Raw genomic sequence first — 17,250 nt, 5'->3', positions numbered from 1 at the left:
AGACTTGAAGAAAGGGACAACACAAAGCGGTTCACTGCTTCGTGTTGTCCCTTTCTTCAAGTCTCGCGTTTTGTTTGCGGCAACTTCCTAAAATTATGAATCACCAACTGGCCTGCACCCACGCTCTGCAATGTTATTCCCTGCCTTCATACTGCATCAATGGGTATGGCGTCCAAACGGAAACCTTTAGGATAGGCGAACATGAGATGTCATTCATCATAAGTCATAATGAATCAACAAGGGTCACAAGTAAAGGGTGTTCCCATTATTTTATTTCCATAAAATGAGCAAATTCAATGACAACCTGGTTACACTTTCTCTACTGCAACCTTAGCAAAATATAAGACACACTCACAGCAATCTCACAGGTGCAGTGACTCGCGAACCGAGCTCAATTTCAGAAGGTCACTATTTCGTGCGCAGCTTCATCGCATTTTTATTGTATGAAGACATAGATCGTACAGTCGGCCAAAAGTGCAGCTTTAACAGCGTGATTCATTTCTCAGAATGTGTGTCCCAAAGCTACATGAGAGCCAACAGACTTCTCTGTGGAGTGCTCCAGCTTTATTTTGAGGGCTCGGGGTATTCACCTAAATCTAAGCACACAGTTATTCTTATACATTTGGACCCCACAGGAATGCAGCCACTGGATAAAGAAACAGTGCAATGGCAAATTTCATTCGCTGTTGCACTTTTATTAAAATTAGTGTTAGCGAAAGTTTGTTTTCCTTCGATTCACCCTCTGAACGCGGGGGAAGTCCTCGCACTGGCTTTTCAGTTCCTTATCCAGAAAGTGATTAAATAATTGGCAAATGCCACTCAGGATGTTGAACGAACAAGCACCACAAGCACAAAAAGCCCCCACTGCTTCTCATGCTACAAGAATGGCTGTAACGTGTTAGCTATGGCACCTCTTTCACTCCCACTAATTTGCTCTGCCGCTTCAGGTGCTGACTCCGCCCGATCATGTGACCTCTGACATCACCACCTCTCCTCCCCATCACTGGCAACTCTTCATTCTTGACATGCCAAATACTGAACTGGTTGCGTGAGCACCTGAATTCCGAAGGATTAAACCAGTTGTGCCGATTGTAAGAAAGCCAGATGGCAACCCTACCTGGAATGGACTACACAAGAGTTAATGTCAACGGTTTTGACAGCACTTCATTTTTGGCTGGCTGTACATTTTAGCAGTTTATGAAATTCACGAGCACACAAGGATGCTACTGTCACTCATAGCACAAGCCCACCCCAATTTTCTATGTGTATTCCACCTTAGTGTCACCGGGAATGTAAAGAAATTATCAGGTCACAGGCATTAGGAAAGGCAAGTCAGGCAATATTACGCTACAATTGCTTTGTTCATGTTTCAGAGAAGCAAGACAGCTGGCACTGCTTGATGTTGGCTGCAGCAGTGTTGCTCTTCTATTTAGGTTTGTTGAAATGTTTTTCTACATCATTACCGAGGTAGAATCCGTTACAATACAGTAAGCAGATGATAACAAGCTGGAGTGTTAACCTTGAGATGCAGTCACGACATTATACTGATAACCCAAGTGAGCTGCACATTTAGCCATGCAATATCAAAGAGATGCTTATGCTCAAATGTACACAATGTGTCCCATATAGCTGACTACGTGTAATCAATTGCACATCTTCACGATTTTGCAATAGACAAATTTTATGCTTTTTAGACTTTATGCTAGAAGTATGTTGATAATATTTCACTGTGCTAGTCGATTAAAACTAGCTTTATCACGCCCAACAAAACTACACATTTGGCGATAAAATGTCAAAGAGCTGCTTATGCAGACACTCAGCATTGTACACAATGTGCTACATGTTGTTGATTACATGCAATCGCAAATCTTCGCAATTTTGTAATGGGCAGATTTGATACTTTCTCCTTGCAGCATTCTGACAATAATTCTATCACATGGTACTCATCTTGATAGTCAACCAGTAGTTACATTGAAAGCAACGCTATTCTGAACACATGGCAGCACACAATGCTGACAAAAAAGGGACACGTCTTTTGCTACATCTCACGGTACAGCCGCGGAGAAGTGCTACAGGTGAGCATATGTGGATGTGCTGGCAACAAACAGTCAGCACTATTTCCAATAAGTTTTGAAAGTGCAATACAGGGAACAAAACTGAATTGAACCACACCATTCCCGTGCAACGTCATGACAAAATTTGAGATGCAGAGCACAAAATCTGTGTGCATTGATGTACCCTTCATAGTGTTGTACCATGTCCTTAGAAGGAAATCTTGAAAAATGACCATTGGGAACTCCCAAAGGTAACACATCTAAACAATTGAGCATAAACGATAATGCAAGAAAGCACAATGACCAGCTCAGTCACATCCGTGCAATTCTCACAAGGACGGTGACATTACCTAATTTATTAATCATGGAGCTTTACGTGCCAAAACCATGATCTGATTATGAGGCACGCCATAGTGAGAGACTCCAGATTAAATAAAATTGAAGATTAAATTAAAATTAAATTTTAGAAACTGTGACAGGCAACATAAATGTCATGAAGACCTGGATGTTTCTGTAGCTGCTCCATTACTATTTGTGAGGCTATAATTGTAATTGATTACAATTCCATTAGCAGGTACATGCTACAGTAAGTGATTTCAACTTTTGTTAAACTACAGTAATTCTATTAGCATAATTTGTGAAGACTCATTTCAAGGGCGTAATCAAACGTTCACATTTAGCAAAGAAAAAAGAAAATGTTCTTGCGACAATGACAGCAGAACGAAAAACGCCAAGTGAACCAGCACCCAGGTTACTTCAAAAGTTTTCACCACATTCTTGTCCAGCAATTGTGGTCCATACTGCAGTACGTGGTGTAACAATGGTCTCTCCTCTTTTCGTTGTATATGTATATGTGTATGTATCCAGAGTGTATAAATATAAGCCTAGATAAAGTATAACACGGTAGCTTCGGTGTAACACAAGATGGATACGTAAAGAAGATCATGACAGAAAGTGCTACATCCAACTGTTTGTGTTGACCAGTTAAAGGCAGTGTCTTGCGTTTCTGCTCTGGACGTATTCATCCATGTTGTGTTGAAGCTAGAACGTCGAGCGATATGCACCTACTCGCCGAAGTCCATGCATTAATGAACATTGTGGGCACACTACTACTGTGGAAATTTGCTGCTCTTTACGCCTCAGGTGGCACAAGAATTTCAGAATGTGCCCAGCAAAGCGACATCCACTTGGCAAAATGCAATAACACAATCTAAGACAAGCACGGCATCTAAGCTACAAGTTGCTTAAGAAATATAATCCCATATAAACACGTCAGAAATATAATCCCATACCTCAGCTAAGCAACAGCTATTAATATATATATATATATACATATATATCGTTGACTTTTCCAACACCATGGGTCCAAGCCGTTGGTCACGTAGGGACAAAACTCGCATCCCACAACAAAACCAGATGTAAGATGTGCCGCAACGCAGATGTCGAGGTTCATCTCTGCTAGCTGTCTCAGCTCCTGCGCACGTGGCACAGACCTCAATAGGGCTGCAATGTTCTTGGTGCGACCACCGGACTTGTGAAGGGTAGTAAATAGCGAGCAAGTAGTTTTACATGAAAACTCTCCAGGTGCAGCGCGTAAGTTATAATACGCCAATCGCACCCTTCCTCAGCTACTCCCGAAAGTTAACTTATGGTTGCATATCAACAACAGGATGTATAGCTCCGCAGAACGGCTAACAGGATCAATGCCTCTTCTTGCTGGAGACTTTCACTTTCAGTGCGTGGAGGCAACCACGTCCGCGGTTGAACAGGGCATACGTTCCCTGATGAGCCTCGTTCACGGCCGGTATCGTTGATACTGCTGCTGCAGGTTTTCCACTTCCTTTTGCACGGTGTCATCCTGCACGACATTCAAGTTCACCTTCGGTCAACCGAAAGGCGTTTAGGACTTGACACTCCCAGAGTGACATTTGTCATCATGCACCATGCAATGGCAATGTACACACTATGTAAGAGTCAACAGGGGAGGGGCGGGGGCACAGGTCATTCTCGAAAGCCAATGTAAGTGAGGTCAAGATTGCCTGTTAGCCTAACTACAACAGCTTCTGCCATGATCAAACAAGTCATTTTGCAAACCTAAACAAGTAGACACCCTGCATGCTCACCATGGTATTCATTGTAGCTGTATACTTTTTTTCCTTTTCAGCGAAATGATGGTATTAAAACTGTTATCAATGGTACTGTATATTGGTATTACATATAGCTTTGTTGTACTTTACTAGTACTCTTTTTACTGTACTACTACTGCACCACTCTGGTTTTTGTTCTGGACTATGATTTCTTTTTCAGAGAACTGCAGGTATTGATGTTAGACAACAAATTAGTTATTATATACTAAACTGAGGGAACTTTGCCGATGCTTTACTTCATTTTATTGTGTGTAATATATTTCTTGCTTCAACCACCCCATTTACCCTACAGGTCTCGTGGGAGGCATTGTGTATTCTTAGATAGATTAGATTAGATTAGACAGACAGACAGACAGACAGACAGACAGACAGACAGACAGAGACGGACGGACGGACGGACGGACGGACGGACGGACAGACAGACAGACAGATAGATAGATAGATAGATAGATAGATAGATAGATAGATGGGTCATCATGTAGAGTGAGCTAGGAAAAAACAAAAAGGCAACATACAGGAAACATCCATTAACTTGAACAACCTCATTACTTTTACCTATTATTTATCCTTGCTTATGATAAATTCCTGTGCAATTGTCATAAATAATGAGGCAGGTGATAAAGGGTGAGCTCACTCTTCATGAAAGTAATCATTAAACTGCATCGATGGCCGACGTAATGGCAGCAGTCGGCACACTAATGCTGGAGGCTCTAAGGTGCATCGATTCGGCTTATGAGGAAACAATGCAGAAAAATGTGACTAATTAATAAAGGGAAAATGAGACATCCAACCCATTGTAGCAATTGCTATAAAGGAAACCCTTTGAAGACCTTCAGAGACCTTAAATATGATCTCTGAACTCGGCTATTTGTCATGCATTGTTGTAAGCATCGTGCAGTGCAGTCCTGAAGATTATGTATAAGGCCACCAACACTTGAACCCACTAATACCAACATTCAAGTGCAAAAAAAAAAAAAAAAAAAAAAAAGGATGTAACTGGGTTGCACGGAGACAAATGGAAACAAGTACAGTTGTACCCACATCTATTATTACTGCTTTAAACAATACCTTGTGTGTGTTCCGTGGTAAAATAAACCATTAACTACAATGATCCCATACCACATTTCTGGCTATAGCAATTAAACCCGTACCTCCCCCACCCCTTTGACGTTGGCGCTTCCGATTTGTTTTTCGGAGGGGTGGAGGGGACATGAGTAAGAGGTGTGGGAGGCTGGAATGCAAGAGGGTGTGGCACATAAGCGGATGCCGAGGCTGGCATATTTTTTTCTTTCGTTTGAAGAATATTGTGTTATTTTGCCTTTCAGCTCCCAGATGCCCAACAGCAAGATTTAATTATTAATAGCCAATACCACAGCATGAGAGCATTCCAGCGATGGGTTTAATTTACCACAGAAAGCAAACAAAAGTTTGCAGTCCAGGGCCTTCTCATTGTTATATTTGCCAAAGAAAGACGTACACCCACCAAACAAAACTTTAAAAGCAAGACGTTTTGGCTTCACATGGAAGCCAAAACGTCTTGCTTTTAAAGTTTTGTTTGGTGGGTGTACGTCTCCCTTTTTCATGTTTCATCCCGACCAGATGGGCTTCTGTTGAACTCTCGATTACATTGTTAGATCTGATATGTTGTTAAAACTGGTATTGTTATAAGTGGGTTGGACTTTACAACGATTCAGTGGTGGCTGTGAGATGTACGAAAATTCTCTCAGCTGTCTAACTGAAACAACAGCCTTACAAGTGCACCCTGTTGACTCTATTCAGATGCACTAGGGTGGACTCACCGAATGCTTTCTTTTGTATGTGGCCAGACAAATGGCATTCTGTGTTCAAAAATAAAAATGTACAAATGGTGAAAATATGTTCACCGTACGCAGACTTGGCAAGGCATGTGCTTACTGCGAGCCTATTTTCACAACTAGCGCTTCCTGATAATGGCTGCGGCCAGTTTTGGGGGGATTTCGAGACGTATCCATGCTACCAAGAGAAATGGACGGAACTTCTGGAGTCTCGGAAAAATTGGGAGAGTTGGCAGGTGTGCTTACGCCGGGATCCACGCAAGGAAGCGCCGCAGCACGGTCAATCCATGCCATGGCAGGTCCATAATGCCCTTCGCATATGTACGTCTGCAAGAGGACCAGAAACACCATTGTTTCTTGCAACAGCAATGACACTTCAAAAAAAATTTTTTTTCTTTCCAGAACATTCCACAGACACCAATGCAACCAGGTTTACCAATTGTTGCAATTCACAACCACAGAAGTGTTGGTATCAAACACAAACCAAACAGCTTAAAAAACACTATGCAATTAAATTAATTAAATTCTGGGATTTTACGTGCCAAAACCACGATCTCATTATAGGGCATGCCATAGTGGGGGCACTCTGGATTACTTTTCCACCACCAGGGTTTTTTTAACAAGTGTTTTTTGCCATTACACTCCCACTGGAAAGCAGCCAGGATCGAACTCATGACCTTGAGCTCAGCAGCTCAACGTTACAGCCACCGGGCTACCGCAGCTGATAAACAAGTGTGGCCAAACAACTATATGCAGATTAAAGCGCAACACATTGGGCATCAAATTTCGCTTGCAGCCCTTATCTTGCAATCTTGTATCTTCCCATGATGCGTGTGCTACTGCAAGTGATGATGATGTGCGCTACTTGGCTCACACCAATGCTGCGCGATACCAGTCACGCCAGGCGCAGGAAAAACCCAGGAATGTGCGACAAACACTTAACAGGGTATTTGCCGTTAACTATCAACAAGAAAGGCTAACAGAACAGAGTTAGCGAGTGTTCGCGATGCCAAAGCACGAAAGTAGTGACCAGAAAAATTACGCTAGTGTCGTGACGGGTCCATGATTCTTTCTTCTGTCACATTCTGTGGCCACTCATTGTTTTTTTTTTTTGTCTCGAAGACGAATAAAACAGTTTCTGCAGGCAACACTGCAGCAGCTGTGCGTGTAGCGTGGTCGTGCAAGTCTTGCTCCATGCGTTTTGCAATGCAGTTGTGTTTCACTTGTAAGGTGTTTCTAATGAACGACTACTTTGTATGTCAGAACTACGACTTGTGGACGTAAGGTATCGTGAAATCACGCAGTATTTGGGCAACGTTACGCTGCCTGAGTGCGACCCGCTATGTTTTAGTCGGACTATAGTGCGCCGTGACAACTGGTTGCAAGAACGTGTCACTCCGGTGGTTCGGTGGCAAGTTGGTTCAGGTCTGCGACGCCTTCCATAATATTACATCAAATTTTGCTACATACAAGTATGGAAGTTAATGTTACATCGAATTACATGGTGCATACTACCTATGCTTCCCCTTTAATATGTAGCGCACTAATATTTGCTCGCCGGATGAAGTCAGTGAGATAAGTCTCTCTAGGCTTCTTAGCGTCGTCTGCTACGTACGAAATGGAGCATAGTAGGGAGCTTACCTTGGCAATGTAGAGAAGGTTTTCCTTCCACTCGGGCCTCAGCTTGTCAGCCTGCACAGAGAAAGATTGGTTGTTTGATTTATTCTTTATTTATAAGCTAATGTCCCAGAACAATGTGAAGACAGTGAATTGAACTGAATTCTGGGGTTCTTGCGTGCCAAAACCACAACTTGATTGTGAGGCACGCCGTAGTGGCGGACTACAGATGAATTTTGACCACCAGTGGAACTTTAATGTGCCCCCGATGCATGGGACACGGTTGTTCTTTTTTACATTTCGCCCCCATCTAAATGTGGCCGTAGACCGGGATTGCATCCCGTGACCTCATGCTCAGCAGCGTGCCATCACGGCGGGTCCGACTATGAAAGATGACTGTGGTGGAGGTGCCTAGATTAATGCCCCCAATGTTCAGTAAACGAGCATTTATGCGACTGGGAACCAAACCTGCCACCTCACACTTAGCAGCAGAATGTCACAGCCACTGTGCCACTATGATGGGTGGCCTGCACAGAAAGAAAGGATACCCCAACAGATGCAGTTTACAGAATAGCTGTGTATGTTTTATGTTTTTTGGTGTCGGAGTTAACAAATTTGTAGTAAAACTTGTGCTTCAGTAATGCTAAGTGTTGGGCTAGTTGGTACATGGCCACCAAAGAATTCAACCAGCGACTAGACTAGACACATGCACGGTGATAAGAAGTGCACAGGACAATGCTAGACTATCAACTGACTTCATTATTTACAGATACCTGCAAGGTCCTCAACAAGTGCACACATTTGCGCACTTTGGGCATTTAAGAATTTTCAACAATCTCCAAAATATTAAGGCCTAAATAAATGAACAAACCCTGCTTGTATCAGTTATTAAAACTTCTTTCTGTACAGGCAACGCACTTCACTGCAACGAGAACTCCGCTGTTCCTTGTTGAAAGTGTTTCTGGTTTCACAGGTACTTGAATACGGAAAGTGATCTTGGGCCCGAGCTAATACTGCCATTTAACTAAAATCGGTAACCCCCTCCCCTCAACCTTTCCATGCCACTCCAGTTCCGCAGAACAATCCTGCATGTCCATGCAAACACTGCAACTGTACTATTTCAGCAAGTGCTGGGGAAATTCACTAGCTGGCTGGAGTTTCATGAGCAGAAAAAATTGGCATCCACCTGAATTGCAAAATGCTACCAGTGTGGCATCCTCAAAAAAGCAAAATCCTGAAGTTGGTATGTCTGGCAGCAGCACCCTGCTATGGCCGTGTGGGTGGCGGCTTTCCTCTTGAGTAATGTACTCGGATGGCGCACGACTCACCGCCAGAAGGTGGGCTCGTGCTTCCTGCGAAGTCGAGTCCGGCGGCCGGCTGTATAGGGCGGCAGCCAGCTTGCGCTCTAGCCAAGACAGCGTTGCAACCTCGAGGCTCCAGCGGCCCAGCATGTGATGCAGCGTTGGATCCTGGGGCTTGAGTCGCACCGCTATATCTACGTGCTCCTGCAAGCAAAGTGTGAGACTCTTCAATGTTATGTACAGTCATAAAAAAGAAGCTGCAGTTGTATGCACACATTGTGTGCATTTCCACATAAAGGTACTGACCGTAAGAGCAGTGCACAACTAATCTAAGCACCCATTACATGTTTTATAGTAATATATATGACTACTGCATGCTCAGTACATTAATTTGTGTACCTATTACATGGCCAGCATGTTTACCTATGCACTGCATTGAACATAAAAAATTTGGAGGACACTTAAGCTTTGCCTTCAAAAGTGAAACACGATAGTATTCAAAGATCCCCGACTGCTTCTAACATTTCCCAGTAATGTTTACTGGGAAATGCCGGCCACGAACACTATGCACAAAGGCGAGCTTTCTGGTAGAAACGCAGCCTCTTGCCGGGGACTGCTAAGAGGCAGAGGCGAGCGCCATCTGGATGGTGTCGTTGCAAGGAACCAAGCTCAACACGTCGCTCTACGAATAGTAGAAACACTGGAAAAGGGGTTTATGTTTGAGTTTTCGCGCAACAAAATGACGTTTTCTCATATATTCAAATTACAGTCCGACGCTATCGTGACTGTAGGTTACGTGTAAGTCGCACTTTACAACTTTTAGAGCGCAGCTCTTTGGCGTCCGTTCCTGGGTTTCGCGTCGTCGTCGGCCTCGTAACCAGCTCCGCCCCCCTTTCATCCCCCCAGCGCTAGCAGCGACGACTGATACCGCTGGATGCCGCTGACGCCGCTAGAGAGTCAAGATAACGTGACTGCATAGAACACCGTCGCCGCCATGCAGAAAGAGGAGGAAAGGGTTGTCCGCTTGCTGCGCGCGCTTCTGCCCCCATCGTTTGCCGCTGGGTGTACACGCCGCCCCCCTCCCCCCTCTTCCTGCGAGTCTCCGGTTGTCAAAGCGCCGGCTCGAACTTAATTCCTTTCTTCGCTCCTCCTCCAATGCAACTCCTGTGCGGTGGCAATCAGAGAGCCAGATCGGTGGCGGCGGATCTGTATATGTGCACCGCCCGAGCCGAAATTGCCGCTGCCGTTCGCCCTGTGCGGTGGCAATCAGAGAGCCAGATCGGTGGCGGCGGATCTGTATATGTGCACCGCCCGAGCCGAAATTGCCGCTGCCGTTCGCCACTGCGAAATTATCTGCCAGTTCTTTCTGAGCCATGAGCGAGACGACCGATGGAAGTCCTCCGTCTGCTGCTGCTGCTGCTGCTGCTGCTGCTAAACGCTGCGCTCAAATTTGCTGCGCTCAAATTTCGCATTACGAAGTAACGTAATCGTCGGTAATTTTTTTTTTATGCATTTCACTTCAACAAATTCAATTAGTTCAGTAACGTCCTTGCGCTACACGAAGGGCCTGCGTGGTTGGGTATGCATCGTTCGGAGGGATTTTTTCACTCAAAGATGGTCCACGCTGGATGCAGCACACTGGATTTACTGCAACACGAGGCCCATAACGCTGTCGCACTAGTATGTGCCCACCAATGCCCCGTATGTTTATGCACCAACTGGCTTGTTTGCAGACGAACCCCTCCTCCATTGAGGGTGTGGGACAGTGAGCTATGCTTACATATAACACTGCTAAGGGAGCAATGTTTTAACATGAGCCTCTTTGTCCAAATGTTGGCTTCAGTGACATTCCTTGTTGGACTAGTGCTCACCAAATCATGCCCTCATCTTCCCATAAACTTCTGTCTTGTTTGTGTGTACCGACTAGGTATGACAAGTACATTTACTTATGTGCCACTATATTTATAGTACTGTAGTATTATATACTTCAGCGCAGACTTAAGTAATTCAGCGTGCACGTGAAGTACTATAAGATAACACTACAAAACAGAAGCTTTGTTTGTAGCCATATAAATGAAATAAAAAAGCCTTGGATGCAAAAGGAAAATGCTTAGCAAGTACAAAGGCAGGGAAACACTTCCAGTAGAATCTCGACAAACAGAAATAGCTTAAACGGAATTGCTGGTTAAACAAAACAACAGCCTCTATAATTGGTTGGTTTCTATTTGGATAATGCAAAAAACTCTCGTTAATCACAACAAAACATTTCGCGGTTTCATGGTTCTCTGGCATTTGCCAGTATTCTTTTCTAAGGTTTTGGGGGCAAGGACCTTCGTTTAACACACACAAAAAAAGAAAGTGACAAGTAGAAAATGTCCATGTTGGTATTCCTTCTACTGATAAGATAAATCAAGGGGTGTGGAGTCCTACAGCAATTGAGACCTCCCTGAACTCTTTAAAAAGATCATCTCCCTTTTCACTTAGGCTCATCTATATTATTTACGTCTATTTCATTGTAACTTTCCCCCTCTGCTATCTTTTCTCTTAGCCTGTATCTTTCTCACGGCCAAGGCACATTGCAGGTGTTTGCTGGGAAGTGAGACAGTCACGATGCCCATGACAGTACATTTCTTTTCTCCTTTTGTCCCCAGTACAATAAACTACTACTACTACTACTACTACTACTTCTGCCGACTGCCATGGGTGTTAAGTGGCTTTGCATCTGGTCTGGCAGCCATGAGTGCTTTGGTCAGAGAACGTCTGCAACAGATAGAGCATGAAAAGTGCTAGCCTGATAGCAGGAGATCATGGGTGTGCAGAAAAAACAGTGGCTACCTTGAAGCGGTAGCCATTCTCAATCTTCTCCTGGGTGCCGACGTACTCGGACAGCGCGCCGAGCGTGATGGCGTACCATTTGTGCGCCTCGGGGCTGGACTCGTCTAGCCGCAGGGCCTGCTGGGCACGGGCAAACGCTGCCGACAGGGTGTGCCACAAACCACAATAAATACAAGAAATCTCTCAACCATGAACAAGGCGACGAATCATGCTGAAAGGCACAATGTTGGCACGCCAACAGTGCTATGATTATATAAAGCACAGGGTATGGGATATGCAAAAATGACAAGCAATGGTATGTGTGTGTGTGGGGGGGGGGGGGGGGGAAGAAGTAAAAAAGAAAAAGAAAAGGGAGAATGGAAACGAGTTAAAAAGGTTATGGCACAAATTTAAAAAAAAACTAACTAATAATGGCATTAACTTGACTGCAGACAGACACAATTGTTGTTTCAAGCTATTGACTTTGCCTTGTCTTTTGTGCTGTTTTCCTTTAATTTTCCAGTATTCGAGCTGAAATATATGGACCGAATATACAGGAAACAAAAAGTATGCATACAGTATAACTTATCAGATGATTTATCACAGAGTACCACACCACATGAGCAAACTTAATGGCATAAAAACTACACCGTTCATTAACGGTGTTCCAACAACTAACAGCAGCACAAAACGCATTTTCTCAGCCCCAATGCCTAAACTGACCAGTGAGCTTATATGATTAAATGTGCTGCAAGATACCCATGACTATTTGTTAAAAGAAATTTGATTTGAAACAACTTAATTCAACAAGTTGTTTTGGATTCTTTTAAACATAAGTTTAACGAATAAGTGTTTTAACATTTAACCAATAAATAATGTTTATTTTTGCAAATAGCAAGTATAAACTCACATGCTGCATCAAATGCAAATATCACAATGGTATGTAATGCTATTCAATATATGTGACTGACCCCTAGACATTTAATGCCATTGACATTACCCATGTGACACTCGTTGAAGCCACCAGCGATGTCAATGCTGAATGCCAGCAAGACATAAAAGCTACCTGACAAGAGAAATACAGTACTAATTATACTGTGCTACTAACAAGTATCTAACATATCTAACAAGTTGTTCATATCTAAGAAGTTGTTCATGGCATATCTAACAAGTTGTTCTGTAGAGAGTCATACCCTGCTATCCCTTAAGTATTCTCTTCACAATTGGCACAAGATGGCCTCAGTTGCCATTGTGCTACTTAACATCACACATACACACAACACGCATGCACTCTTCACAATAGCCATTCTGTGCTGCCTGCCACGAGGTACCCTTTAGACAATGGGAGGAAAATATGGTCTAGCCTTTCTCCATAATTGCCTCAAACCTGCCTCCAGCGTGCTTATAAATGAAATGCGAGCCAAAAAAATTTCCATCTGAGCAAAGCTTTTCCATGACCAACCTTCGGAGTGGACAAGTTTCTGCAACACTGCAAGGCTACAGCAAGCAGCAGAAAGTACCCAAAGGAAAAGAAGAAGAAAAAGAAAAACCCCTTTTTACAGTCTTGTGCTTCACCTGTTCAGTCGCGTATGTTTGCGTTTGTCCTCATTCAGGTTGCTTCCTCAAGCTCGTGCAAGAAAAGATGGAACTCCACTAACTAGCCTTTTACAGTCGGCGACACATGAAGAATGCAGCGGCAAATGTCGCAAACAAAGAGGACACATATGCATGCATCAGCAAAAAATGCACCTCGCCTGATTATACGCGTCCTTCATTCTGTTTGCTATTCATGTCCCTCCTCTCACACTATACAGGTGCTGCCATGTTGTGAAAACTCTGGTAGCGATGTTGCTTGTCGGATACAAACAACGCAAACGTCTGAAATCCACCTTTTCATGATGCACCACGCTGCATGCAAGGAGGTTCTCTGGATGCCAAGCAAGGTCAGATGTGCCTCCCCTAACCTCCTATTAGAGATCCTCAAGTACCAGTCAAACATTATCACAACAATCACAAATGTAACAAATTATTACACGTAACAAAGTAAGTCTACAATTTGGTTGGCCATGCTTTACTTCAATGAGTATTCTACTGCCATAACGAAACCGAAAATACAAGATCCGAGACACTATCGGTAACAGAGCAGTGAATATTTGTTCACCAACAGATCAAAATGTGTATCCTGGTGCAAGGCACATTTTGTAAATTAGCAACTGTTCAAGTGCCGAAGTTGCCAACAGGCCATCAAAGCTGACAGGAGACCCTTTGCTGGCCCATCAGAGCCATCACAATTGTTTTGTTTCACACAGGGCCAATCGTCAATTTTTCGTTTTGCCGACATCGAAGTGTACAATCAATGCGGGATATATTTCTTGTCCAATGTGACAGTGCTATGTATGACCACGGTCTGTTTGTTGAACCAGTGGGTGCTTCTGAAATGTGTTTCTTTCTTCACTTATAAACCCTTTTAATAATGATACCTGATTGGTGTATGCTTAGTTGCTTTCTTCAAAATCAGGAGATCTGTCGCTGGCTTTGTACCACTACAGTGTCTGATCCATTCTGTCATTGTGTAGTAGTGCATTTTTTTTAGCATTACACACCAAATCTACCTAAGCAGATTCTCAATCCAGAGGCTATATTTATCATCGTCATAATTCAAGTCCACTGCAAGGAATGGGTGTTGCCCAAACGTCCACAATTACCCGTTTTGAAACAACTGAATACACCTTGTGCCTGCTAACATCCCAATCTTATCACCAGAGTGTTGGACCAGAACTGCTTTAATTTTCAATCAAGCAAACACCGTTCATTTTTGGTTCAAGAGAGAGGAAAAAAAAAAAGACTACATAGAATCTCTTATTGACGGAAAATAGGCACACTGGAAGACACACACAACAGCCGAGAAAGAAACAGAATCTCTTATCTATACTACCCATCTTCCCATCTCATTTAGCATTATGCATATAATTTTTCTCTGTCTTGCTCATTACAAGGCCATCAGCTTCCTTTCAAATTCTTTTATTACTGTCCTAGTTTAGCGCTCCTAAATTGCTGTAAAGCTACCTGTGTGGTATTTTAACAAGCAGACTGATATGGAAGTTCTAGCAGCAGGTTGTCTTTTGGGCAAGAGAACCAGCTCATAAGTGGTTTACAACAGCATCTTAACACAGATGTTCTTTGTGTATCTACACTTGCCTAGTTCCTCATATTTTCCAGGTGCAACCAAGCATTATTACAGCAATTTACATCATCCATGGCTGCTGCATGGTTCACCACCCAAAATCTTTTGACATTTATGAACGTCCGCAAGCAACAGTGGGGCTATAACAGATGCCATAGCAGAAGACCTAAGATTAATTCCGATTACTTAGGCATTCTTTGACATGCACCTAGATCTAAGTATGCAGTGTCTTTTGAATTTCGCTGCAATGAATTGCATTGGCTGCGGCCGAGTTCGTACTGAACCCGTGATCTTTGCTTAGCAGCAGAATATCATAGCCACTGGACCTGAGGCGCAGGTACCCAAATCTCTTCTAACACATGCCCAACTTTTCAAACAGGTGAGGCATAGCAGGGGAAACTATACCTTGACGAGCGAGTTCTTCCTTAGCACGTCCGGGCTTCATCTGCAAACCGCACAGGTGTGATGCCTTGGCCAGCCGCCAGAAGAAAGCTGCCGAACGGGAATACTGCGACTCGCGAGCCAGCATGCTATCTAGAAGTGCTTGCTTGTCCCCAGGCCGGTCCAGTTCGGCATCGAGCGTATCGAGCCACCCAGTGTCTCCGGCCTCACGCAGCCCTGTCCACGAGGCATCCTCACTGCATGCGACAGGACGTCTCTGTTTAACACGATACTGACTGTTCATCGTGAGGTGTCGGAGCATGAAATAGTAACAATTGTACAGTTGTGAGCAATGTGGGAAAGAATACCCAATTTATTCTTAAGCAACAATTACATGGAGATTAATAAAGCCTGACATGTTAATATGCAACAAGTAGCTTACCCCTTGAGCATTTAGCTGCTACAACCTCTTGAAAGCAGTTCGCGTGTTCCCTTTCACATTGCTTGACAAACTACATAAAAAAGCAATACGCTAACGTCATAGTAGTGCTAACAATACGCACTAGCTAACTTCAAGCTATGTTTGAAGAAGCTCTTGAAATGTCTTGCTGATTGGCATTGAGCGACTGCCGTTGTGAGACGTGCATACTATTTCTTTGAGTTTCATCACCAACCCAAGCCACGAGCTGGTTTATGGTAGGTCTATGTTGGGCTAACATAGTCCAGTGTGGAGCTCACACTGACCCAGCTTTTCACGCTCCTAGGGAAGGTTTTTGGAATGTCATGTGTGGCTGAGGCTCTTGCTGCATATATCCACTGTACTTCAATGCCTATCATGCATTTCGAAGAAATTACATTTATCAGTAAATGTAACATCTATGCCTTAGCAATGCTAATTCTGGCCACAGAGCAGACATAGAATGAGCCTTAACACCTTTGCTGAAGCTTTTTATAACGTTAACAGCGCATGTCAAAAAAAAGAATTTAAATTTGTTCATAAAGTACATTTCATGCAGGTGTCACGACTCCACCAATTTGCGCAAGCGCATGATTTTGCGCGGCTGTCACGCTACAATCCTTAAAATGGTTTCTGCTGCCTTCTATGCAAGATACTTGTGCTCACTAAGGTGCATGCAACCGCGCTTTGTTTTTCACATTCTTGAAGCTTGAGATTCCTTGCCGCTGAAATTACCGCAAAGGTGCGGTTCAATCCTGACAGCGCCGACCCACTTATTATATCTTCTCGGCAGATGGGCGACAATGTGGCCTTTTCAGGCGTGGCTTATTTGGGGCACCGACGAGGCAACAGCAAGAAAAAACAGGCTGACGTTGCTGCGCGCCATTGTTCATGGCAGACAGTAAAATCTAGCAGCGGTTGCACGACACTGCCGGTTCGCGTGAGCTGTCGTTGCCCGACGTTGTAAAGCACCAAAGCAATATACGAATTGCGGCGGCTGTGTATAATCGCGTTTCGTTGACAGCACCTACTTCCTTCATCGCGACGACAATTATCCACGCGTGAGGCCGGGCGTTACGCTCTGGCTATACGCGTTATGCGCCCTGCACATCGACGCCAGACATGCCACAGCAAACGCGTGCAGCAGCAGCAGCCGCCGCGGCTTCGTTCACTCACACGTCGGTGAAGTCGTAATACTCGTCGTCCTCTTCGTCTTCACGCAGGGAATGCTGCAGGGGCAGCGATTCGGACTGCACGGGCGTCTCGCCTCTCTCCGCGGTTCTCAGCTGCTCAATCTCGCGTCGGAGGTCGGCGATGCTGCACGCCAGACTGCTCAGCTCGCGGCTGACGGTGCGGTTGAGCCGGTAGTAGAGGTAGATGCCGCTGATGCCCACGACGACGCCCGTGCCCAGGGCGGCGAGCATGGTGAGGCGATCTCGCAGCAGGCCGTCCATGTTTTTCTGTTCAGGACGCCGCGCCGC

The 17,250-nt window shown here is 44.3% G+C and overlaps 1 protein-coding gene across 1 annotated transcript; it reads right to left on the bottom strand.

Annotated features, from left to right (window-relative positions):
- Positions 1 to 250: 250 nt before the first annotated feature.
- LOC142588078 (regulator of microtubule dynamics protein 1-like) lies at positions 251 to 17,223 on the bottom strand. The gene is made up of 7 exons (XM_075699540.1): positions 16,946 to 17,223; positions 15,337 to 15,569; positions 11,769 to 11,905; positions 8,961 to 9,137; positions 7,657 to 7,707; positions 6,262 to 6,342; positions 251 to 3,912 (listed from the first exon to the last, which is right to left on the bottom strand). The coding sequence occupies exons 1-7, from the start codon at positions 17,221 to 17,223 to the stop codon at positions 3,850 to 3,852; spliced, it is 1,020 nt and encodes a 339-aa protein (XP_075555655.1). The 3' UTR covers positions 251 to 3,849.
- Positions 17,224 to 17,250: the final 27 nt, after the last annotated feature.

The sequence above is a fragment of the Dermacentor variabilis genome, chromosome 7, assembly GCF_050947875.1.
Source record: "Dermacentor variabilis isolate Ectoservices chromosome 7, ASM5094787v1, whole genome shotgun sequence".
Taxonomy (NCBI): domain Eukaryota; kingdom Metazoa; phylum Arthropoda; class Arachnida; order Ixodida; family Ixodidae; genus Dermacentor; species Dermacentor variabilis.
Note: the sequence above shows the minus strand (reverse complement) of the source record. Positions and strands in the feature narration are given on the sequence as shown.

What these genes read in the sequence shown, in the direction of transcription:
- LOC142588078 (XM_075699540.1), bottom strand. Translation starts at nt 17,223, where the DNA reads ATGGACGGCCTGCTGCGAGATCGCCTCACCATGCTCGCCGCCCTGGGC. An exon ending in TATTACGACTTCACCGACGT is followed by an intron (nt 15,570 to 16,945) that starts GTGAGTGAACGA and finishes TGTCGCATGCAG; the next exon opens with TGAGGATGCCTCGTGGACAG. An exon ending in ACCTTCTCTACATTGCCAAG is followed by an intron (nt 6,343 to 7,656) that starts GTAAGCTCCCTA and finishes GTCCTCTTGCAG; the next exon opens with ACGTACATATGCGAAGGGCA.